Source organism: Seriola lalandi, unplaced genomic scaffold (assembly GCF_002814215.2).
Source record: "Seriola lalandi dorsalis isolate HSWRI2012SDOR001 ecotype SW California unplaced genomic scaffold, Sedor1 jcf7180002054256, whole genome shotgun sequence".
Taxonomy (NCBI): domain Eukaryota; kingdom Metazoa; phylum Chordata; class Actinopteri; order Carangiformes; family Carangidae; genus Seriola; species Seriola lalandi.
In genome coordinates, this window is record NW_019524809.1 from 1,632,158 (window position 1) to 1,657,656 (window position 25,499).

The window sequence follows — 25,499 nt, forward strand, 5'->3', positions numbered from 1 at the left end:
TTGTTTTTTTATCAGTTCATCGATATCAAAACTAGACTACAACACAGTATATCTCTGGTGGCAGAGGGGAAATGAAAAGGCAAAGGCTGAGTGTCAGCTCTCTTCCCAGTATTTTGACACATAGCACTGAAAACCTTAAGCTGGGATATGCATGACATTTTGAAATGTGTTAGTAGTTGCTTAAGAAAAAGGATTTAGAGGGATTTACAAATGATTCCCTCAAGAGTTTTATTTTCATTCCTTTTCTGACACTAAACTAAGCTGGATATTCTGGATTTAAACGTTTGTATGAGCTTGTCGATGTTAAGCTACAGAGTGTGCTCACAATTGAAGATATGTGGAAATAAAAGCTAAGTTCGAAAATGTCCTGAACTGAAGGAATTAACTGAATGTGACATTCAGTGCACTGTAACGTCCACAGCCACAATGCAGATGTGAAGTCTGAATGTCAAAGGACACCCAAGTCTCTTGGTGAATATTAACACTGGTGTGATTTATCAGTCGGTGCACAGATGACAAAGTCTTTTGGTCAAAGAGTTTGGGTTGACTTTGTAAACAGATGGTATGGTTTGGTAACAGCCAGCAGGCAGGACAACCATCAAGGGCATTTTACAGAGTCAATTATTCAGTAGCGTTCTGAAAAATAATACATATTCAAAATCATGAGCATATTGTCTCAAGGCTATATATAGCACTCAAATAACATCTTACAGAAACAGCCTTGACATCAGGGGAAGCAGCTCTCAAAACAGTAGGTTTTGAGATCTGCTGAGCACCAAAAGGCATACGGACTAAGTTAGCAACTAGCTGGTGAAAATTTAGCAACTAAAGAGCCAAATCTTTCCATCAGAAGTTGGTGGAGACCAAAAACCGAGCTGAAGGGAGAGTGAACAAAAACAGTATAGTGTTGCTCCATATCTTCTGGGTGTAAATGGGAAACTGCACCAGCCCCCAAGTAGCCAAAAAATCAGTTACTGCAACTTTTAGTATGAGTACGACTTCATCCTCACACTATAAATACTGAAAACTAAGAATAAACAAAATAATAAAATAAGACATATATACATAATTGAACTACTCAAAATCTAGGGTACTTTCTATTTACATTTATACTTTTTTATATTTGCATATATGCAGTTATGCAAGCATCTGTGGGATTTGAAGTCTCAAACACAAAGAGAGACAGACTCAGTATCTGTAGGCAAAGAACAAAAGGGAATAAAAAGCTTTGAGTTATTATCGCAACATCATCTGCAGTTATGATGCACCAGTACTCAAATGGACAGGTCCCTCTTCCATCAGCTCACAACTGAAATTAGTTTTTACTGGCAGCTTCTCAAAGAGAAGCAAGAGAGGACAACTGTTTTCCTGAGGAGATAAGTGGTGACATGGACCAGACCTGTATCACGGTGACAATAGGTAAAATGTTTTAATGTCATGCAAATGAGCATGACATTTGCAGTGCAAGATTGCCATGGCAATTGGTTCTTGAACCAGGAAGAGTGGCAAACTAATGGTCTAATGTCTAACATGAGTTGGGCAAAATACTTCAGCTAGAGCTCAAGCACAGAACAAAACAAATACTGTATATGCTGTCCCCAAATGTCACATCCTCCCAAGCTACCACACTATAATCACAATAATGGGATTATATTCCATACTGTATTCATGCTCAAGTCTACAAACACAAACATTGTTAAACACACTTTGCTGTGAAGTTTGTCCACAAAATACACCCAGAGAAATGCCTAAAGATGAGGGCCATTGTTAGTGCAGGCAACACAAAGCAGAGCTGGCCTGCATGCGGGATTCTCTTGAATATATGAGCTCAGTAGCCCACACAGCACTGCCCAGGAGATCAGAGTGTACTCCTCTGATGTGGTGTTCTTTGCAGCTCAGAGGATTGGCTTTATAGAGCACAACACTGTTTAGCTATTTTGTTCATGTGTGTGTAGTATTGTAGGCTACTCACAGTCATGTAGCGCATGTTGGACAAAAGTAGGCTATTGTCTAACTGGCATATTATATTATTGGTTGTTTTTCTTTAACAAATTACATCAAAATTCGTTTTTAGATTTTAAATCATGAGGGAAAAATATTTGATCAAATGTAGAATAGTACATTTACCAGGAGATTAATTTCCTCCGTGGCAGACAGAGCTGGAAGAGAGAGACTGACTGAGGCTCTGCTGGCACCTGTCCGGGTGTTTCCTCTTGTCTGTCTTGGGCAGCGGCTCACATGACGGCTGAGGGTGGTGTGCAGTCTCAACTGTGACTCAGTCGTCCCTCCCCCTCCCTGGAGAAGGTGACCTCTTTAAAATTCTCTTGCAGGCATCTGAACTGCGCCGTTGTCATTGGATGCCCAAAGCTGAGCGCAACAGACAAAGCCACTGAATCTACTTCAGAGAAATTTCCAAAAATCTCAAAGCTTATATGTGGCTCCACAGAGAAGACTGTTTTCAGTGGGCAATGTTAACAGAGCCAGTGAAATAAAAAAGAACTAAAGCTGCCAAATGACAGTAAAAGGACACTTTTGAGTACAATTAGCCTAACGCCTACTCCCAATGCAGACCAATGCAGATAACAGCTCCTTGTTCCAAATTAGCTGAACTGCAAAGAGCCCTGCACCCCCACACCACCCACTCCTGCCAAATCCCTGATCAGAGCTAATCAAACAGATTATTTCTTATCTAATGACAGCTGCAAAGTTGCTAACAGAATGTTGAGCATTTCTCCTCCTGTCTCCTTTCATTTTTTATGTAACTTTTGTCGTGCTTTAAGATGATTCAGACTCTGAATACATTTACACATAAAAATATAAAGACAGAGCGAGAGACTAAAAAACACATGCATAAAGCATAGATATTTGTATTTGAACCAGATACAGAGAAATGGAGCAAGCTGGCTCTTGACCATCAGTGAGAGCTGCACTAACTGCCTGTTCTATTTCTACTCTGCTATAAAAAAAAAACACCCTCCCATCTCTTAAGCAAAATATAAATGGCGTTTCCTCTTGGGCAAACAGGGAAGCGCACATCACATCAATCTCTTTCATAGTGCAAAATGACTACTGTTGTAATGGCCTTGCGTTATCCTGGTAGCGACTATCCTGAAATAGATAAGAGGCATTTTAGCAAAACAGATACAAAAGTCAAGGCATAAACAGAGAAGTGGCTAATGAAGCAGTCACCTGGTTTCTTATTTGGCCCTGCCAAGTGCTAAGGTTAGAGCAGATTAGATATGACAAGCTGGATCTCACAGTAAAAGATGGGAGGGGAGGGGGCCTTCGGATTCATAGTAAAAAACATTTGGTGCATCTGACAGCATATCTGACAGTGCTTGGCCCTCTGTGCCATTTGCTGTATTCTGACGCAGGAGAGGGACACAAAAGCTTTGCTGACTCCTCTGTTCCTTCCCTCGCTCTTCGTCTCCAGCACAGTTTCATTTTCTTTTCTATTAATTTGAAGATGTGGCTATTTCAATCTCTCAACAATGTTGAGCTGCGGAAGAGAAGAAAATCTTAAATGTAGCTGGAATAAACCTCTTGCTCCTAAGCTGCTCGCCTGCCCTGTGCCCTGTTTACTCCCTGAGCCGGCAGGACTGAACAGACATTTAAAATAAGAGCAGGGTTAAAGGTTTGATAATCAATGATTACCATGTGTATTGATTTCTCATTTTTTAAGTGGCAGCATTTTGAGTCAAAAGGGAGGGGGGGATAAGCACTGATGGTATAGTAACAGATATGGCAAATGTTATTGATCCCACTTCAGGCCACTTATTGACAAGAGTTACAGGTGTGTGAGATCTCAGATTAATTTGAATGTCTCCATATAACAAACATAAGTGAGTGAGTAAAAATCTGGTTGTCTCGCTATTTAAATAGAACTTTTATTTCCTGTAAAACATATTTCACTTTTGTCAACCATTTTTACACCATGATTTATTGTATTGGTGTTTTGTGTACGATTTTTATGCATCAATTCGATGAAGTACTTTGATCACTGCATAGATTAACTGAAAGCTCCCTCAAACAGCGAACTTCACATGTAGAACTATTTGCTATGACTGGTCAGTTCCTTGACGTATGTCTGAATGAACAATTTCTAAATTGATTTTTCAGAAAATGAACAAAAACATAAAACAATATCATGATACAAAATTACATACAGTTTACAGTGATAGTGGATGTATTGGTGAAAAATATATTTTGAGCGCTTGTGCTTTAATTTGCAATGAATTTGTCACAGCAGTTCACAGCAGTTCACAGTAGTGATGGTAAAAGGAGTGACGGTAAAAGCTGAGTGGGATGTAGGAACTGTCCATGGTCCTGAAACAATGATCTCTGCACAGTTTGTTTTATCAAACCCTGGAATAGTGAACGCATTCAGTACACATGGACACAGTGCAAAAAGGATTTAAATGTACACTTCCTATCCACTCCTGCCAGTTTAACAATTCATGCAGCCAGATTGCTGCAGTAAGGGCTTGTTCACATACACTGGCAGAGTGAGCGGGTTATGTAGAGATGCACAAACTACAGACTGTCTGTAACAAGCATTGCAACTACCCTTTTCAAGCAAAGCCCAAAAGATTTACAGTGATGCTACTGTTTAAAGTTATGTAATGTTTTCCTGAAGGTTGCTGTAGTGGCACTAGTGTGAGAAGATGTCTTCATATGTGAAAGCAGGAATGCCCATAATAAGAAGCTGTGTTCATTTAAATCTGGGCTTTATGGTGGTCAAATCATCCATACTGAGAAATAAAATGGTTTGATCAATTCTCCCACGCTGAGAAAGTGCTGAAAATGTTTGGTATTATGCATTAATAATTCACATACGTGAAGAAACAATGGGCTCGATACTGCAGAGTGCAGCAGAATGTCTGCAGCTTACATGTTGTTTGATGTTGTTTTCAGCTGCACTGCCTCTGCATGCGTGGATGTGCATGGATCAATTGGTGCCATTTTGGGCATCTGACAGAGTGAGCGCTTGATAACAGAGGTTTGGTTCATGCAGAAACACCCCGACAGCTAACGCCTCAGCTGTATCTTCTCAGTGAATGCACACTGCCCTTTGAGGTTTTCACCAATGAGGTCACCGCACAGTTACACACATGCAGCATCTGAGCTGCCTTTCCAAACACACTCCATTCCCTGCTGTAAATCTAAGGGCAATCTGATTCCCATGGAGAATATAAAATTCATTCAACATGCTGAGTTAGAGAAGGTTCTCAAAAGTACTGAGCCAAATAAATATGTTATCCATAAGAATACATGAGAAGATATACACTGCTCTATTTTGAAACTTCATTAAATTTGACTTAGTCCTGTGTATCCTTATCAATTTTTTAAGTTAAAGTGAGTCTTGTGCTTTCCCATCTGCATATCTTTGTTTTTTATTACCCTTTGAAACCCATCTAGCACCTTTCAGTCACTACTTGTTTATGCTGTTACATGTGTATCCCAGTGACGCTCTCCTTTGCTCTTTCTGTGTTTTCTACAGAGCATAATAGAGTCCTTGAACAGAGAGGAAAACAACTCTCTTGAAGCAGAAAAGCTTGATTGATGAATCTCTGCCTCTGTCCCAATATTAGGGCCCGGGAGGAAAACATTGTTTACTCACAGAGGGGGTTCAAGGCCTATTGATACGTGTCCATCTCAAAGTGAAGTTGCAGTAAGGTGTTCGTAAAGTGGAACAGCTGCTCGGTGCCACTCTCTCTCTGTCTCTGTCTCTCTGTCTCTCCCACTCTCTGTTAATGAGCCGGTGTGCCTGGCTGCTGAGTGCAGCTCTTTAGCAGCATGCAATTAATCAGATGTTTCCTTGCGGAGACGAAACCAACCAGACATTCAGCAGCAGGGCGGTGTGATTACACACCGAATGCAAATTCTCCAACGTCCCCACCATCCCTATTTGTCAGAGCAGCAGGAGAATGCAGGAAAAGCTGCAGTTAAAGGCTGTTAGATTGCAGTCCTTCATTTTGATGGCAACAAAAAAAAAAAGATCTAGTTTGCATTACGTTGAGTACATGAATCAGGAGTCTTACATTAGACAGCAAGGATTAGACTACACAGGAAGATCTCACACGCAAACATTTACTCAAGTTGCTTTCTTAGCTACTTACAGTTTTGAATTATTTGTACTTTACTTGATTATTTCTGTTTTCTGGTACTCTGTATTTCTACTCTTTACCTTACAATTCAGGGGGAAATATTGTACTTTCTACTTGACTACATTGATTTGATAACTTTATTTACATTGCAATTCCAGGTTAAAAATAAATGATGGTGTATAAGCTAAAACTTTATTGAGCCCCACAGGGAAATTCACAGGCTTCCCAGCTGTATACAGCTCCACCTATGCATCAATAATTATAATTCATTAATACAATACAGTGTGTTATTCTTCAGAATTACTACTTTCATTTGTGGTATTTTAAGTATATTTTGATGCAATTACTAAATCAAAATTTGAGAGCAGGACTTTTACTTGTAACAGTTACTCTACACTGCAGTATTTTGACTTTTACTTCACTTCACTTTTTCTCTTCTTTTAGATCTTCCACCACTGATCTCAATTAAATACTCAAAAACTGCAGAGTGACATTGCTTCAAGCTAGTAGTGTATTACACACAGAACAATCCTGAGAGATAACCGTACAGGAGAGGACAACAATGGAGGTGAAAACTATAATGCACCGCAATCATCTCTATAAGCATCAAATGGAGAACATGCAGCGCTTCTCTTTATATTTCTTTAATGAAATGATGATCCTCTCAATCACCACAAAAGCAAAGATTAGAATAAGTTATTTTATCCATTAAGATCCTGATGTCTTGTGGAAATGTTTTTTCATTTTATATTTCACAACAGAAGTTGGACTGTGTTTCTCTTGACATCAGAACAATCTTTGTTTTCTAAAAAACTGCAGCTTAGGACACGTTCACAGTGACTTCACCTCTGTGCCTCGGTAGTTTCTTCTTGGTGAAGACAGTTTTTGTAATATAAAGGTTTTGTTTTACTTTTGAAACTTGAAGTAGAATTTGGAGTTACAACTGTACTTTCACATAGTTGTTTTTGTACTTTTTTAAGTATTTTCTTCACCACTGATCTCAATGCATTAAATGCTAAATATAAAAAATAGCAGAATAACATTGCAATGGATTTCTTGTTTAATCAGTTTGAGGATCAGTTCAATATGAAGATTATTTTAGAAACGGTCATAATTTTGACTAAACTGTACGCTTTTGACCTGTCATGAACGGTTATACTGTGGTACTTCTGGTAAAATGGTTAAGCAGTATTTGCAAATTGGCAGTAAATAAGCTAAACATGAGAAAACCTGGTGCGGTCCTACTCTCAGTGGCCAGCTGGTAATGCCCAGATGTTCTCGGTTCAAGAGGTCTTTCCTGCCAGTGGCCATTAGTCTGTTTAATGAGGACATTTCATAGCCAGTACATCTAGGATAAATAGGTGACTTTCCACTGCAGCAGATTAACATGTCTTTAATGACCCATGTGTGTTTAAAGGTGTAAAGTCTGTCTTTTTCTTTGTTGTGCTTCTCCAGGATCTCTGCGACATACTCAGTTTACTCAGTCAATTCTTCTAATGGGATGAAAACAGGAGCAGATTCCTGTAAAAACCAGCTGTGGGAAACAAGCTCCACTATTATTATATAATTATCATTATGAAGATGTTTTGCAATGAAAACAGTTTAAATCGGTACAATACTGCTGACAGAGGAAGGCATGTCCAACATGATAGTGAAGCTGAACTTGTCTGATGTTGATACCATGTCCAATTTGAAATACATGCTGAAAATTAAGTGTGCTGTTCATACATGAAGTGGTATCTCTGGGCATTTTAGTTTCTATTAAAGTCAAAATCCCGTCCTACAGATACAGGTTTGATGGTAGTTATGCCTCCAGGCTATGATAGAAAAAAAAATCTCTTTATGCCGTGTGATGAAAGAGTAGACGGAGCCCACTTCCTCAAGATCTACTGCAAGGAATCAACACTTACATTTAAATGATTTTTCTGATTTCAAGCCGACTTTTAGACGCCTTTGCTTTTTGTTCTGATGAAAGTCTCTGTTCAGATGAGGCAAGAGTCTTGTTAAGTGACAGACATTATACATATCACTGTAAAAAGAGACCATCACAGTCCCCAACAAACTGTCAACATTCACTCACAAAAGCATCTCTCAGGAGCCCCTTGCTTGTCCCTCTCTGGCCCTGATTGGAGCTCCTTCCTACAATGAAGATTAAACTGACATTTGGATGAGTGGTGGGTATATTGTTCCAGAACCTTGATGGGGAGGAGCGGGAAGGGACTGGCAGCCAAAATAGGATGGCTAACTAGCCTCTCAGCAAACACAAGCTGTGCAGCATGTGGGAATCCATCCTAAACTACAGTGTTTACACTGTGTCATGCTGTGGAAAGTGGCCGGGTATTACAGATGGTGGCCCGTCAGCCTCAACACAGCAAGTGAAAGAGGCCAACAAAGTCAAGCAGAGCTCTAAGGGCCACATCAGGAAGCACTTCTGAGAAGGTTGATTATGCCCAGGAGAGGTTCTAAACTCCTTAATCATTTTGTGTGAACCACACCAGCCAACCAATTATCAGCTTCTACTATCTGCCACAGATTCACACAGACACATCGGTCAGATCAATAAAACTCAGGTCCCGTCACATCCCAATTAGAAAAGTGTTGCTGTTGACTTTGTTTGTTATAAGGGTTTAAATAAGCTCTTACTTTATGCCAGATGTATCTAAATCTGTTTAACATGCTGCCAAAAAAGTGTTTTTGCAGATGCACAAAATGGCTCTGTAAGAATCCGTTTAGTGACTGAGCAGTAGATTAGACAACCACCTGAAATGGAGATATATAAAGTGAGGTGGGGGCAGTGGAAAAGGAGTGCACTTGTCCTAGAAATGCTCTATGTCAGTTTAAAAATACTTAGAATGTACAGTTTTGAACAGTTTGGCACATTTACCAGCAGAGACTGCACCCAGAAAACTTCTAAACCTACTGAATCATTTGAAATACAACTAACACAAATGGCGTCACATCATATAGCACATCTTTGCTGCTACAATCAGCCTGTGACCAGCTTGTGGTCCAAAATCCTTATCCCAGACAGATTGTTGTGCTGTTTCTTCACACGGCCTCTGCAGATGCTGATCCTCGGAGGACGACAAAGACTCGAGTCTGTAAATAGTTGGCCTACATGACGGCAGCGAGAGGCCATGAAGCACATGCAGAAGTTAGAGTATGTTGTGCTCTGTCTTTATATAATCCAATTAGAGCTAAATGATAATCAGAGAGTGCTGAGGATTAGAGGCTCAGGCGGCTGGAGTCACACTATGGCGGCAGATCAGCAGCACCTGTGAATGACTCATTCCTCGGAAGCAAGGAGCTATTGAGTGCCTCTGTAAGCAGCATTCAGCCACATAGTGAAGCAATTTAGGGCCATTACTGGCATAGATTAAAAATGTATCAGACCACTTAGAATGAGGATTGGGGATGAGGGATTTACATATTAAACAGTGATCATATACACTGTATAATAACACATCTGCATGAGCGGCGCTTGGCGTGCCTATTACTTTTTTCACTTTCTCCAGCAATGAGAAATTCTGCTACTATGCATCTGTCTTCTGCTGAGTGTTAGCCGGTGGTGTTTGCATAGATGTGTGAAAGTGTTTTACTTATTTACCACTCTTACCTCTATCAGTGTCATAAAGGTAGACGAACTTCTCCCACTTGTAATGGTCCAGCAGACTGAGAACAGCTCCTCGCAACCCGGGCCTCATCTGGATGACAAACTGCACATCAGCATCTATGGGGAAGCTAGGCGTAATGAAGGAGGTGTGCAGCGCCCCACAGAAGGAGGTCAGCGTGTTCATGGACTTCCTGTCATAGAAGCCGAAGATGGCATACACTCCTCGGGAGAACTGAGAGCAGACTGGTGACAGAGACAGAGAGCAGGTTCAGGTTGGGGACAAGCACAGTATCATTTCATTCATGTCCTTCCATCACAGAGGGTGCCAAAGTCTAAGCCCAAATTTCATTTTATTCACATATTTTAAGTTAAACTGCTGAGTCTGCTAATGACCAATGTATGGGCAAAAAAAAAAATGTAATGTTAGGTTGGGATGACAGAGAATTCATGATGGAATTAATCTGAGAAAATTTCTAGCTATCTGAATAAATGGGTGCCATGTGGGATGTCTGCTCCCCATGGCCATGCTGTGCTGCCCGGTGCCCTTCACTTCTCCTTGGTCTAAATGCAACTGCTTGGGTAATCAACTAGATATAATGGGGAAATCAGTGCACTGGCCACAGCTTTTAATGGACAAATACCCTGAAACATGAGCATGCAAATGTGCAAGCATCGGGCTGTGCTGCAGTATAAAAGATTTATATCGAGCTCTATCTGCTACCATCTGCGTGCCTATGGAAATGAGCTCCAGCCATAAACACTTAGTGCATCAGACACTCAGTCTTACGCGGTGTTAAGTATTTTATTTTATTTGTACATAATAAATGAGTTTAATAACACCAAGCAGGGCTGAATCAGGGATATGACCTATGTCTTAATATTAATAATAACTGAAGGAAATGCTGCTCTGATATTTATGACCCTCTGCTCCACATAGATCACAATGCTGTTCATTGAAGCTGCTCAGTATCACAAATCAGCATTTAATGATGTTATTATCTACCTGATATGATTTAATGAGCTGTCTTTTTCAAGAATCTGTAGGCTGAAATCCAGTTATTCTGTGTAAAGTGTATCCTGGTACACACTGTGTGAATGTCTGCTAACACTTTATAATATGGGAACAAAACACATGTTAAGCAATGCATAAATGGAGCATGACTCATGATGATTTAATCCATGAATTTTGCAGGATGTATCAAGAATCCCTGTTGTCCCCCATTAACTAATTAGCTAATTCACAGTTACTTCATACATGAATTAATATACCACCAAATTAGCTGGGGTCCAGCTACTTCAAAAAGGACATGGCATATGAGGTTTTCTTTTTTTTTGTTTTTATTACAGTTTTTATTTTTGCTCATGGAAAGATAAATGGAGTGTAACTCAGAAGGTGCAAGTAAATGCTGCTGTAAAACCAAAAACATGTAGCAATAGCAGTTAACAAATCCAGGAAGCATGGACATACGGAGCATAGTCCTGATGCAAAAAACAGAAAAAGTTTTCATTATCACTTTATCATAACTTCACACACAAGATCACCAACAAATAACCTGGTTGACTGGTGCTCCCTCAAGTTACGTCCTGGTACTAAACTGTAAATGATTAGTGATTGTAGACTCACTCAAAGCACGTATTTGCTATTACCTAAAGGGGCTAGCTGCAAGTTTTCTCTGTGGCCAAACGTGGTTTCTTGCCGGGAGTGGGTGATTGTTGCTTGACAAAAGCTTCGGCCATTGTTGTCTTTGTAATACAAGAGGTTATAATATGCCCTCTGAGCAGCGCTACATCTTCAGGGCAGATTGGAGGCTACAGCGAGTCGCTGTTGGAAAGTGAGGAGACGGGCCGGGGCTAGCTGATTAGTGTGCTCACTTCAGCAGAAGAAAAACGGTGATAGAGACCATAGTTAATATTGGTGTTGCTTTCCACCACTGAAGACAGTTCTGGCTGAGCAAAGTGTATACTTAAATCTACTATATCTACTATATTGAAAAGAGATAGCCAGAATAAGTTTTGTACCCTTAAGGGTTACCAGATTTTGAGCTAACATTTGGCAAACACATTCACAGGATTGTACTAAAAATGAGGAACTTTAGTTTCCATAAATGCACATTAGATATGATTGGTTAAAACTGGAAAATATCCCCACACATTTATGTGTTCAAATGCATTAAAATAATTTCACAGTTCCTCCATGTGTTCAGTTGGAGTTCAGCGATGTTATGTTTTTCAACAGTCGCCTCCCTTCGGCTTGACTTTTCCATTAAGACAACCATTCATTCACCCACACATGCCTGATAGCTCGGTTCAGTCATCTTTCTCTCAGTCATTTTATCATTCCTCCATCCCACCATTTTCTCAGCCTTCACACATCACATCAGATCTCACTGGTGTAAGAAATACACTAACACAGGCATCCACAGAAATGAAATAGCTGCACCTGTTTGAGATGATACTGTAATCAAGCACGAAAATCTTCCAGGGGTTGCTGCACCATTGTTGTGCGCTGAAGGACCATTTCTAAGCATCACTTCAAGGACTCGATGGCCGTTTGATAAATAGCCTGTGGTAAATAATGCTCCCCTTTCGTAAAAAGAAAAATGTCAGAGCGGATGATCTTTTTTCAGTTTTGGCTTCACAAATTACAGATTCACAAATCTCTGCAGCAGCAGACAATATTCAGCTTGAAATTAGAAGGCAGCCATAAAATTAACACCTCTAAGCTCATCCAATATCATCCAATTCTTTTCTCAAAATGGCACCGATATTTTTTGATTGTCGAGCTTAAATAGACAGCCTGTTCCCCTAAAGGACTAATAAAATCATACAGTTGGGCTCATCAAGCAGTAAACAATATTCAACTACAGTAAATTCCCCTTATCATGGTCAGCAATAAAGATACGCATCATTGACTTTATTATAGAGGGAGAGGGTAGCTACTGCAAACGCTGTCTCTCTGAGCATCAGAATACTTAGACCTCTCACAATCTCTGTCCACTTCCATCTTATTTTCTCCATTGCCTAACAAACACCCGAATCTGCCTGTCATTACAGTTACTATCTGCATGGCTCTCCCCCTCACCCTCCATCTCTCTGCGTCTCTTCAGCTCCTGCCACCTCGTCAAACTTAACGTAGATGCAGCAGCACCAGCACTGTCTCACGTCTTCCAGAGACTCAGGGCTTTGCAGCTTTAGGGTCTCTCTTGTTCACAGTTCAGGGAATTTTCTATCATAAAACTGATGTACGGATGAAGTTGTAGTGTCTGTGCACAGCAGGGCCAAGCCTACAAAGTGAATTCTTAAAGCTCTATTGCTAAGGGGGAATAGAAGGGAGCTTGCTGTCCTCGCCTTAACACTGCACGCGGTGAGGAAATTGAACTTTATGCATATAAGAAAGTGAGAATGAGGAAAAGGATAGAGGAGGACTCACACTGAGATGAGGGAGTGAACTTTTTTGGACAGAGTCCCTGGTGACCGCCTGGAGGTTTGAAGGGATTGGATTTTGCATTTGCACAAAGTGAGGACAACAATTTCACTTTTTGTGACGATAACAAATAACCTGTTTATGTGTGTCTTGCTGCCTTGTGGAAAGGTACTTTTCTGCCGCTTTTCTGAGAGCAGTGCTTTCGGCAGCACTGGAGGAGAGGAGAGCAGAGCAGCAGGAGTTCAATTCATTTCTTTCTGAGATAGAGGGAGGCTGTGTTGGACTCAGCCACATGGGGATACCTGTCCTGTCTTGTCCTGTTCTGTCCCAGGGTCAGATGTTCAGTAAGAGAAGAAGGCAGAGGACACACACAAACATGTAGCTGCTGTGCCTGCTGATGGCACAAGATGAAAAATGAGGGGAGAGGCAAAATGATTCGGATTTATCCTGAGGGGTACATGACTTTTTATACAAAATTTTATGGCAGACATGAGACATTTCACTTAAAACCACAAATGTCAACCTCAGGGCGGAACGTCATCTTCCAGAATGTCTAGGCCATCCATCATGTAGTTGTTGACATATTTCAGTCTGGACCAAAGTGGTCGACTGACCAACCCACCAACATTGCCACACTGCTAGCATGGCTAAAAATAGACAGTTACCTGTGTTGATCGGTTACTTTAAGGACTATGAATGAATCTGATGTCTTAGCTGACGATTGGTTTTTTCAACAATAAACCCAGATGTCAAATTCATACTGTAAGAATTTGTGTCATTCATCACGCAGCTGATGCAGACTGAATGCTACACACATTCTTACAGCAGCTTTATTGTGAGACGTCCTGCCCATTAACCCATGATGTCACATGTAGGGTTATGTAACCTCTGCATGATCTACAACTGTGAGAGGAATTATCAACTGTAAATCAAGGTGATCCATTTTCCTATCATGATACACATATACTATATCATATACAAAGTGGGGTCCATAACTCTGAGACCACTTCATTGGAATTGGCAAATATTGAGGAAACAAAGAGCTGTGAATGATGCTGTGAAAAACTAAAGGTAATGAAGATTTCCACTCCAGTTTTAAAGGAGATTGTCAAATGAGACTGCATTACAAAGCTGGACAGTGGGCGCCGACAAATCTTGTAAATGAGTTGACTGACACTCAGCAGATTCAGTGTATCCTCATGGAAACAAGCTGGGCAGCTAAGCTGGTGCTGTTCACTAAATGATGATTTGCGGGGTCAGAGCACACAGCCAACATCACTCCCCTGTTATTCCAGGTAACATGCATCCTTTGCATTCTGCCAGCAGCTGCTCACTGTGTCTGCAGGATAGGATGTCGTGGGAATATTTCTCTGTCTGTATCTGACACCTGAGCGTGGACACATTAAACTGTGTCGCAGATATTTCCAAACATCCTCAGTATCTACAGTTGTAGTAATGTTGCCATCACTAGCCAAGTTCACTAGGTGCTTCTGCTTGTTTAGAGTCATGGGGGTTGTAGTCTATCCAGAATGCACTGGAGAGAAAACAGCAAAACAGACTGGGTTGAATCAGGAATCATTCAGTATACTATCATCTCCAGCTGGATCTCATTAAGAAAAACGAAAATAGTTTACAAGTATAAGTGTTTTTTTTAATTTTGTATCTAATTAATGCTCCATGAGCATTTTTTGTGCACAGGTACCACAAAAAAACAAAAGTGCACTCTTTATTTATATGCAATGTCTCAGCACAAAGACAGGGAAATATGAAAAGTCTGCAATTCAGTTTTCCTCTGTACTGATGGCAGCAGGGCTTTTGAATAAGCATGAGTGGACACATATCAAATAAAATGCCACATTTGAAAACATACACATGTAAGGTTAGTGAAGGTTTAAACTCAAAATGCAAAAATGCAAGTGCAGACCAGCACTGTGTAACTGCGAACCTGCCTGCCCTAACCATGGCTGATGCTTTTCAAAGCACAAAATAAGAGCTTGTTTGCTTATGCGTCATCCTTTAACCTTTCAGGGTGCTGCAGTTCAGTTTATTCCTTCTAGCCTCTGTAAACAAGTCAAAACATTTAAGTTATAGGACAAACTTCAGAAATCCAATTTTCATTTTTGTGTTTGTTAATGCATCACAACTGTCAAAATTAAAATGGAAACTGCACTGATATACAGTATTATTGCATATCGATATCTCCATATCTCTGGAGCATAATTCTGCCATACTAAATGAGTTGTCAAATGGATTATGTGATTGTATTTTCAAATAGCAGGTTTAAGTTATGTTAGTTTATACACAATTGGCTGACACAAACGCAACCTCGAGTCGCACCCAAGGAGGCATAGTTGCAGGTCAACACAGCTTATAGTTATTAATAATACAGTACAATGTGCTGCTTTAACTGTGTCCACTTCATGTATGTTTTTAGCTAGAAGACAAAAAACTTCTTGTGACACCATGAGGTTCACATTTATGGTTTTGTGTGAAATGTCTCAACAATTATTGGATCCACTGCCAAGAAAGTTGGTACATACATTCATGTCACCTTTAGGATGAATTGTAACGAGTTAAAATTTCATCCAGCACCAGCAGTGCTTCTTCACATCATTGTTATTGTGGGCACGTTAGCATGTTGACGTTGGCATTTAGCTCAAGCCTCACAGTGCTGCTAGCATAGCTGTAAACTTTCAGCCTTGTTTTATAGCGGCCTTAGGTGAGAAATTAAAATGTAAAATTTCAATTAAAATTTGAACATACTTTGTAAAATACTGTGTAAACAACAGGATGCAACGACTCAGCTTGTCCACATATTTAGAAACACACACATAATTTAATCTTGTGATTTAAAAATACATTTCCAACATTTTGTGCATGGGCTTTTTAATAGTGATTTCTTTCCAGCATCTATTCTGAGTTTAATAAACTGCATTCATTCTACCTTATTTGAACCTGCCATAAAAACACAGTAAATGTTTGTTTTAAGATGAAAATCTAACTGAAGGCAAAGTGCACACAGTTTAAATGATCTCTGTGTTATGACATTTAAGTGTTTCATATTTTTATCCGCATTACAGTCTGCATTGTTGTGCAATTCGTCTCAGTTGACCAACCACAGAGAAAGCACAGGGCATATAGGGACTGAAGCCTGAGTAGGTGTTTCTCCTCAGGCAGTGTGTGGTTGCATGCTGGCTGGAATTCCCTCTTCTCTACAGATTACAGCGTCGTAGAAGCACACATTTTCTTCCAGTGGGTTACCCCCTGCAGATACTCATTATAAGCAAAGAGTGGGGCAACACTCGTTGGATTAGCCATAATCTGAGAAATACAACTGGATTCAGCCCACATGCTAAAACAACATGACAGAGGGAAATCTACAGCAGCGATACACGGACAAGGCCTGGGGCCACTGGAGCCTTGTATGGAAGAATAGACTTTAATATTGCACTGCACCGCAGTAAGAGCACTGCTAACACTCCACCTACACATGCTTTGCATATTCTGCAAAAACATCAACCGAGGACCACTATTATAGGAGACAGAGGAATAGAATACGCTTTTTAAAAAGGTTGTAATGCTGTGGTGCAGAAGAAGACACAGGAATCTGATGACTATGTGTGCAAAGCTGCTTCAAATAACTTAACAAATATTCAAGTTCTTAATTTGAATACACAATTGTTAAAAATTCATCAACTCTAACCATGTGTTCTGGTGCTCACGGTTGTAAAATGGACAGAAATCTGACTGAATAAAGGCAATAAAGAATCAAATATGAATATCAAACTAATGAGATTTTGATGATTCTTGTTTCGAGTACATTAAAAACATTCTGTTTCTTCACATTCAACAACTCAATTTCCTATACACTATGAGGCACATATCCAACTTTTCCAAATTTATGAAAGCAGCTGCTCTAAATTATTCACTGCCCCGGTGGTATCTTTGCTTTTCTTTTGCATCACTCTGTGTAGTTCGGCTTGTTGTCCTTGGATAATCTCAGGTAACATTTAGTGAATAACAGCAGAGCTTTCAGAAGCAGCCGCGCTGAAAGACATTGTGTAAGACTGCAACAAACTGCTGCGGCATCACTGTAGCTTGTCAGTAGTGATCACTGTCGGTCCGTTAAAGCGCTGGCATGTAAGCACATTCTGATGCACAGGATGAAAAAACTAACTGTACATCTCCAGCGGCTTGCCCCCTAACCAATCCAGTACTGTTCCGCCATTTTACAGCACTATGACCAGCCAGCACTGAGCGACTCACTTTGAGAAAAATAAGAAATAAGATTCTTTCTGAGGACAACTACGAGCCTGTTTGAACAAATACATGGAGCTTTCTTGCACGTGACACACACTGGTGTCTTCAGTCAGCCAATATTTAAAAGCCTCTGTTGTCGTCATGGCCATTTATTTAGCATCAGTACTCCCCTGTTCAAAGAAAGGTACTACATTTATGCTGCATGATGACCCATGAGTGCTGTATTGCCCCACAGCAGTACATCCTAAAAGCTCTTATCATTATTATCTTATTATAAAGGGTCGAAACATCTATTCATGTCTGTGCAAGTAGCAGTTAGAGAACAGCATTGCCTGCAACTGAAATGACTCTTAAGCTAGATAAAATTACTCCAAAGACATTAAAAAGCTCCTATGTATTTGTTATGCTCCATAATGACAAAGCTATGACAAATCTGAGGATGAGTACTTGTCAAGTTGGGGCAGGTCATCCAAACTGACAGGACTCTGGCTGCACTAGCAGTAACTCAGATATTTTCCTCAGTGTATCGTGATAAAAAGGACATGCTTTGGTGTAAGTGTCTCTTTCTGTTCAAGGGCTCCCAAATCGAGAGGATCCATTTAAAGCCATCAAATGCAAACACATACATCTGACTGTCCAAAGACCCAAGCAAAGGTTGTGGTGAAGCTGTTTTTCATGCTGAAAAAGTTTTGATAATTGAATTTAGGCATGCACATTGCAGCTATAAAGTCGAGAGTGGACTTTCTTCTCCCTCTGATTATTGGTGACCTCACTGATACTGTTGCTGCTGTATTGTGTGGATTAAGATAGAAACTATCATGCTGAATGCTCTCCCTCAGGCCACACAGTTTGACAACCTTGTCTCTGGTGCTCATGCATCATTCATGTCTTGTCGGTTTAAATGAGTTCTCTGAGTTATGATGGGTACAAGGTTATGTGTTGTTTGGTTACATCCTAGCATGTTTGTTTAACAACAGTAACTAGAGGATAAATGATGTAAAACATTGTCAAATAAAAAAAAAAGAAAAAAACATTTTTTTTCTTCCTTAAAACCTTACAGCTTCTGAAATGCTTGTGAGTTGTTTCATTCTTAAATATTTATTTGAATAGTTCCACTTTTTGGAAAATGTCCTCATTTGGTTTCTTCTTGAAGGAATTAGATGTGAAGATCAATATTTTTCCCATGACTAAATGTGAAGCTACTGCCATCAGCCACTTAGCTTAGTTTAAAAGATTAGAAAAACCCTGATTCCAGCGAAGATGACCAGCTGCTCCGTGTAGCTTCATATTTAGTGTACAGAGCAGAGAGCAGTGTCAATCTTCTCATCTAAGAAAACATTGAGAGTGCATCTCCCAAAATGTTGAACTATTCCCTTAGAGCATACAACTCAGTTTACACAGCTAACTATGAACAATATGACTTTCAGACCAAGCGAGTATGACCGCAAGCTGTCTGTCTTTGGCTCTGATAACACTTTTTTTTAAATCACAGAATTGTTAAAAAATACATGTCGGAATTTGTCATTGTGGGTTGCCGCTCTCTGGTCCCCTGCCTGCACTGTTTCTATGCCAATAACAAGGCAATAATAATAATAATAATAATAATAATGATAATAATTCCTTATTTGGACACAGCTTATGCAGTCTTTATAATGCAGAAAAAGAAGAAGAAGGAGAGGAGGAGGAGAAGGAGGAGGAGGATATCTGGCTACATGAACTGGTCTATGCTGCATTAGTGGGACTGTCCATTGCCTACACACTGAAGTGCTCTAACATTAGCCTCTGTCTGAGCAACATCACACTGGTTGAGTCATAGCAGAGGGAGGATAGGTAGCTATAATAGACAATCTAATGAGAAACACAGTCACATTGACGTTTGATGAAATCAAAGTTCATCTCTGGATAGTTTCTGGTGCGAGCACATGCATCCTGTTTCTGTTTCAGACGAGAAAAGTGAAAAGGAAAGTCTTAAAAAATGCATGATGTGGCTTTTTCTGGAGTATTTTTTTTAAAGTGGGACAACAGATGAGAAATGTCCATTTAAACTAAAATGAGCTCACAAATTACTCAGAAAATTTCAATTCATGCATTTTACACTTTGCAAAAATGTTTGATGTAGTATAAGGCTAAATACAGAAGCTTAAATATATATCATTTTGAAATAATCTGATTCCTATATCTGCCCCGTCAACAACATCCAAGCTATAATCCCACTTGGTTTTCCTCATCTCTTCCTGGCCTGACCTCAGTCTTAATGGATCTAACCATCCTATCTCTACATTTGTGCACACTCAGTCCTGGCCTGGGGAAAGGTGTCACATCGATACATCCTGCAGCTTCACTCCAGCCACAAATTGGTGAGATAATAAACACAACAGCAGAGTGAAGTCATTGTCGGGATCAATTCAATCCATTTACAGTGACTGGGAATTATTTGCTGCAATACACCACTGGCTGTTTACAGTTTGGTTTGGTTTTTTTTATTTTTATATCTGCAATGCAAGCATCAAACTGAAAAATTAGTGTCTCGGGCCAGAGGAAGTTGGCAAATCAGATATTTATTAGAGGAGAGAGACTGCGATAGAGAAAATGAAAGCTTGGTGAGAATTGATTTTTCCATACCGGAGAACAAACTGGAGCCACACACACACGCACACACATAAACACACACTACCGCTGAACTATAGCCTTCCACCTATTGATCCACACTGCCAATAACAGAGTCATTTGCCATCAGGGATTTGTAACAATCATTATATACTGACCCAGCTGGAGGACAGCAGTGTTGTCCTGCTTTATTTCAGTCAGAATACCTACAACAACTGCAACAAATGAGCTCTGAGTAAAAAGTACTTCCTCTCTTTCATACAACCAATCCAACCTTCCTCTCATTCAGTTGTTTATTTCATACTAAGGAGGGAGTTTTGTAGACAAACCCAAAGATCACAAGCAATAAGCAGATTTTAAAATCTCACTCATCTTAACACTTTGCTAATATTTTCAAAATGGATTGATATGAGCTGCAGGAAAGCATAGCAATGACTAACCTGTAATTCTTGCCAGAATAGAAATGTGTCAAATCATAATCATCACATTCCTTTGCTAGATCAACACCTGCCAGGCAAACAGGACATTATACAATCCAGACTACTATAATAAGAACCATGTAGCTTGGTGCAGTTTCAAGCAATGTCTTAGTCACAAAAAGTGGCCTGGCTGGTCTGCATAATGAGCCGCTCTCTGGTCTTTTTCAACTGGAGAGCATCTAGCATCAGTTCTGTAGCGTCAGCTCATCTCGATGAGATGAATCCTCCTGATTATTTTGTTTTTCTTCTTAAGCTTCAGGAGGAAAAACCTTCAGCTTCTTTCAAAAACAATGGATTCAGGTTTAGTCAAAGTCAGTCCTGGCTATGGTCCAAATGGTTAATAAGTGCATGATCCAAAAATATACAGTAACCGCTTTTGTAATTCAACAGGCCTCTATTTTCATTACAGGGATCCACATGTGGAAGGAAAAAAGGGTTTTAGGTCCCTACAAAACTTGCAGTAGAAGCGTTATCCTGTGGAATAAATGACTCAAAACATCTATTTATAGCCTATATACATAATGCAATTATTTGTATGTGACCAAAAGACGACCTGTGGTTTAAATATGACAGGAGGAAAAACAGCTCATTGACACCGTGTTTTGCTGGATGACTTATTTTACATGATGACATCCTTTTTTTTTTGCGTCCTTAAAATGAACAAGAGTTTGCGCTTTGTCCCTGATCCAGACAAGCCAAGCATGTCAGATTCATCTCTTCTTCACCAACAACGGAGGAAGTGCCCTTGAGCTAAGCACTGACCCCACAGCTGCTCCAGTGTAATTACTCAGCAGCTGACAGTTTAAGGCTGTGGTCGAACTGGGCAGCGTCAAGGTGTGAGTGTGTGAATGTGTGTAATCCTGCTTCCGCCTGCAACTTCTCCCCAAGCCTGCTCCTTGTCCCCAGTTACACACAGGTTAACAACTACGTCTCTTCAGCAGCATTTTGCATTTTCATTATAACTGAGCCCCTGATGTGCACAATTTGGCTCAATTTTCATTTCTTTTTTTCTTTTGTTTTTTTCTTTTTTACACAGGCGTCTGGACGGCAGCTGACAGAGTTTGGAGAGCTGCAGCTGATCCTTAAGCATGAAGTGTGAAGTGCAGTTGGTGGGAAGAAAGATAACAAATTAATTCTCCAGACAGAACTCGGTGCCCTACATGGCAGACGAGTGACTGGTAGACCAATTATGAAGCCATCTCACACTCCATAGCCCTTCCTTTCAAATCCATCATGTTCTTGGAGATGACTACATGGGTTACAGCATGTTAGAGTTGATACAGTAGCCTATTTATCCATCAAAAGTGCAGTCAGAAGAATTTACAGCACTGTGCTGCAGGTATAACCTAATGTTATATTTCAAATCATTATCAAAGGCACTGATGATCAGGTAGAATGATTTGGAGCCACACAAATGGAAAAATGGGTAACAAAGCCTAAAGATGGCTACTGATCTATATATATATATACACACATATATACACATATTATATATACTTATATAGTATATATAATATAGTATAGTACAGTTAGGTTTAAAAAGACAAGATCAAATGCAACAATTTGCATGATACAACCAACTCAACCAGTAGCTACCACCACAATTACACTTGAAACTATCATCTAAAGCCAGCCAGACAATAACCAGAGCAGCAGTATTTGTTTTCCCCTCTAGAATTACTGAATTACTTGGTTTACAAAGTCACTGGGTTTGGCCAATTAGAGGCCATCATGCTCCATCATCCAGCAGGTTCATTTTGGATGGTAGCCTATGACTGAGGAGCATTAGGCCGGACACTTGGCAGGTGACCATCCATTTCATTCAAGCAGCAATTTCAGTTCATAAACAGCATTCAGCATCATCTCTGGATACAATTTGGAAAAACAGCCTATATCTGCATCATGTGTTATTTTAAACAAAAAACAGCGAGCTTCCCCTGCTGTTCATACACAGGAAAGTCTTGAGAGGTTTAAACATTGTAGAACTACTCACACGCATGTGTGACAGAGAAACTGTTGGACGACTCCAGGTTGTCAACATTGTAATTGAGGTGGAAGGGTTTCTCCGTCACATTCTGGTTGGTGTTATACAGCTGGACAGCAAACCTGAATGCGCTGTGCTCCTGCACCGTAGAGCGCATGAACAGTCCACCTACAGGGAGAAAATGTCACAATTGACAGCGCTCAATGAGCTCATCCACATACACAAGAAGAATGCGCGTTTCATTTCATAAGGACATTGTAACTAGATCAGTTAGTAGATAAATGTGTTAGCACATTTACTAAATAATGCGCTGCAGAAAGGGAAACTCGCTCTGATAATTTGGATCAACTCTATTTTTTTACCAAACCGCCCACAAAGAATTTTAAAATCCTACAACCTCCTGGCTCTATAAGAAGTGAACTTGGCAATGAATTATGTAAATCACCAAATCAGTGCGTCCTATTAGGACAAGAAATGTCCATGTAGTCAGAGCATCCCAGTGAACTTACCAATGTTGATTTGATTCGGAAACCCTGCCAGCGAATCCCCCCAAAAATACAACAAAACAAGGACTGTCGCTATTGTGCGATGCCACATTTTTCTCGGAGAAGTGGAATCAACTCCTGGTCTGGATGTGACAGAGGAGAAGCAGGGAGAACCATGTAAACGGGCTTGTACGCAAAGAAATCCACAAGATGCGGCGGGTCTTTCTCTCACTCACTGTGTGCACCCACGTTGAATGTGTGCCAGCGCAACTGCAGCGCCAGCCTCTTTGCTGCTACTGCTGCTGCTGCTGCTGCTGCTGCTGCTGCTGCTGCTGCTGCTGCTGGAAACCTAAAGCCAATGTTCTATCTCAAAGATGGTGGTGGAGGAGGAGGAGGAGGAGAGGGAAAGCGGATCTCCTTACTGTGGATAAAGACCTTTGAAATGGACCACAGAGACGGAAGGAGGGAGGGATGGATGGAAGGAGGGAGAGAGAGAGAGAGAGAGAGAGAGATATGAGGGAGGGGGGGGGGGCGTTTGTCAAACTTGGTCTGACGTTGAATTATAATAAGAGCAGCCTCCAGTCTTCCTCCTCACGTCACTGCAGAGTTGGAGTGTGAGGCGGTGCTGCCTGAGCTGAATTTGGTGTGTGTGGTGCAAAGTCAGAGCAGCACACACCGGCATCTAGTTTAACACTATACTGTTGACTTGTAAGTGATCATGAGGGCATATCTATCTATCTATCTATCTATCTATCTATCTATCTATCTATCTATGACTCTCCCCTGTTGTGTTCAGATGTGTGCTCTCATGCAGCAACACTTCTGAACACTTGCAGCATAATCTTAGGCTGTCCCCTGCAGGTGTTTGGGTGCAGAGGCTGTAGATGTGGGAGCTAATGCACTGATTTATCACTGTTTAATCACTGTTTGCCAAGCGTCCCAGCTAGTGTTATATACTGGAATCCAATTGACTCACTTGCGTTAGTCATTTGAATTCACAGTCAGTTTTGTCAACAACATGAACAGTTGATGCAGAGAGTCCATGAGCAGGAACCTAATTTGTATTTATTGAATTCATTATTGACATTAGGTTTGTTGATCACTGTTTGTATCTTTATGCTGTTTTTGTCGGTATAAAAGAAAGTGCTGTTTTAGCCAACGCAACCCTGACTCACAAAATATAAAATATGATAAGATGCCTGAGGTCATCATCATTCTTAGCAGATTATCTTAAGCGATTGCCTATAAAACTGGCTGTGTCCCAGACAGACAATGGAGATTCTACAAGGATCAGAACAGACAGATCTTTAACCTTATAGAAGCTTGTTTGGGGGTTTCTCTGGGCCATGCATTTAATATACCACCATGACAGGGAAATTGTGCTCTGCCTGGCAATCAGACTCGCTTTGCAGGAATCATGAACAACATGGGTGCACCAGCAGCACAGCAAGTGCACTCATCTCTCTCACCTCACCAGTTGATTGTCAGGTAATGTCTGGCCCAAAAAAGTAACAAAGTCAGTGAACCTGCAGCCAATTTCAAACATACTCCGGTTATCAACAGTTTGATACGATTCTACTAAAGCAGTTGTGCTTGATCTGGCGTTAATGCCACAAACTTGATGTATTTTTTTTCTTTTTTACTGCTTCTCATTTAAAACACGGCAGCTCCATAAAAACCTAATAGCCATCTTTTAGGTTTACAGGTGATTTCAAGCTTTGAAATTTAATCGTTGTCTTTCATAGTGCTTTTTTATCACGCTGTATGTAATTCAAAGCACACTCTGTACTCCGAGCTGCTGTACTGCAAAGGAATGTGATTTAAATCTAGTGAAATTAGTTATTGAACACCATTTTTTAAGGACAAGCACTCCTCTGCCTGAAGTTCATTCTCCTTAATTATTTATCTATTTCAAGACATTATATCGCTTTATTCACCCCAGTAGTGCTTACTCACTATGGGCGACTCTTACATTCCATTAGATTAGCTGAGCAATACAATATCAATTATGCTCACAGAGTGTGATTTGTTGGAACAGGGACGTGCGTGTCTATACACTATATGTGTGCTGGAATGGTAGAAATCATTACAGCTTCCTTTTTGGACTGCTGCAAAACCAGCACAGCAGAACAAGCTACAGAGTCTGTGCTTATTGATCTGGATGTGATTTAATGCTTGCCATACAACTCTAATCTTTCATAGGACACGGCAAGTAGAACAACTGCACTATAATTAAGTTCAATTTCATGAGGGAAAATACTGTCTGGATGGTATGACCTTTTCGCAGACATACACATCTGTTAGTTTGTCGTTTGCAGATATGAGTTCCCTGCCACTTGAAAAACGATCCAATTAATTTCAGACCACTTGCACATAAACCCATATTGTTTAAATGAAATTCTTGCAAAACATACACACACCAGAGGGGTCGGCATATCAACAACAGGTTAATATAAGTATAGGCCAAAGTGCAGCCTGCAATAAACTACATTTAACTAAATTCTCTATGCTGCTGAGACGGATAAGGTACTGTACAAAAA

General features: G+C 40.3%; 1 protein-coding gene across 2 annotated transcripts in view; it reads right to left on the reverse strand.

Annotated features, from left to right (window-relative positions):
• gria3a (glutamate receptor, ionotropic, AMPA 3a) overlaps positions 1–23,395 on the reverse strand; it is a 66,440-nt gene extending 43,045 nt beyond the window's left edge. For both annotated transcript variants that reach the window (XM_087173576.1, XM_087173575.1), the window contains exons 1-3: positions 22,984–23,395; positions 22,484–22,642; positions 9,724–9,963 (exon numbers count right to left, since the gene is read on the reverse strand). In XM_087173576.1, coding sequence (XP_087029702.1) covers positions 9,724–9,963; positions 22,484–22,642; positions 22,984–23,071 — 487 coding nt within the window. In that variant the 5' untranslated portion in view covers positions 23,072–23,395. The remainder of the gene's footprint in view (positions 1–9,723; positions 9,964–22,483; positions 22,643–22,983) is intronic.
• Positions 23,396–25,499: the final 2,104 nt, after the last annotated feature.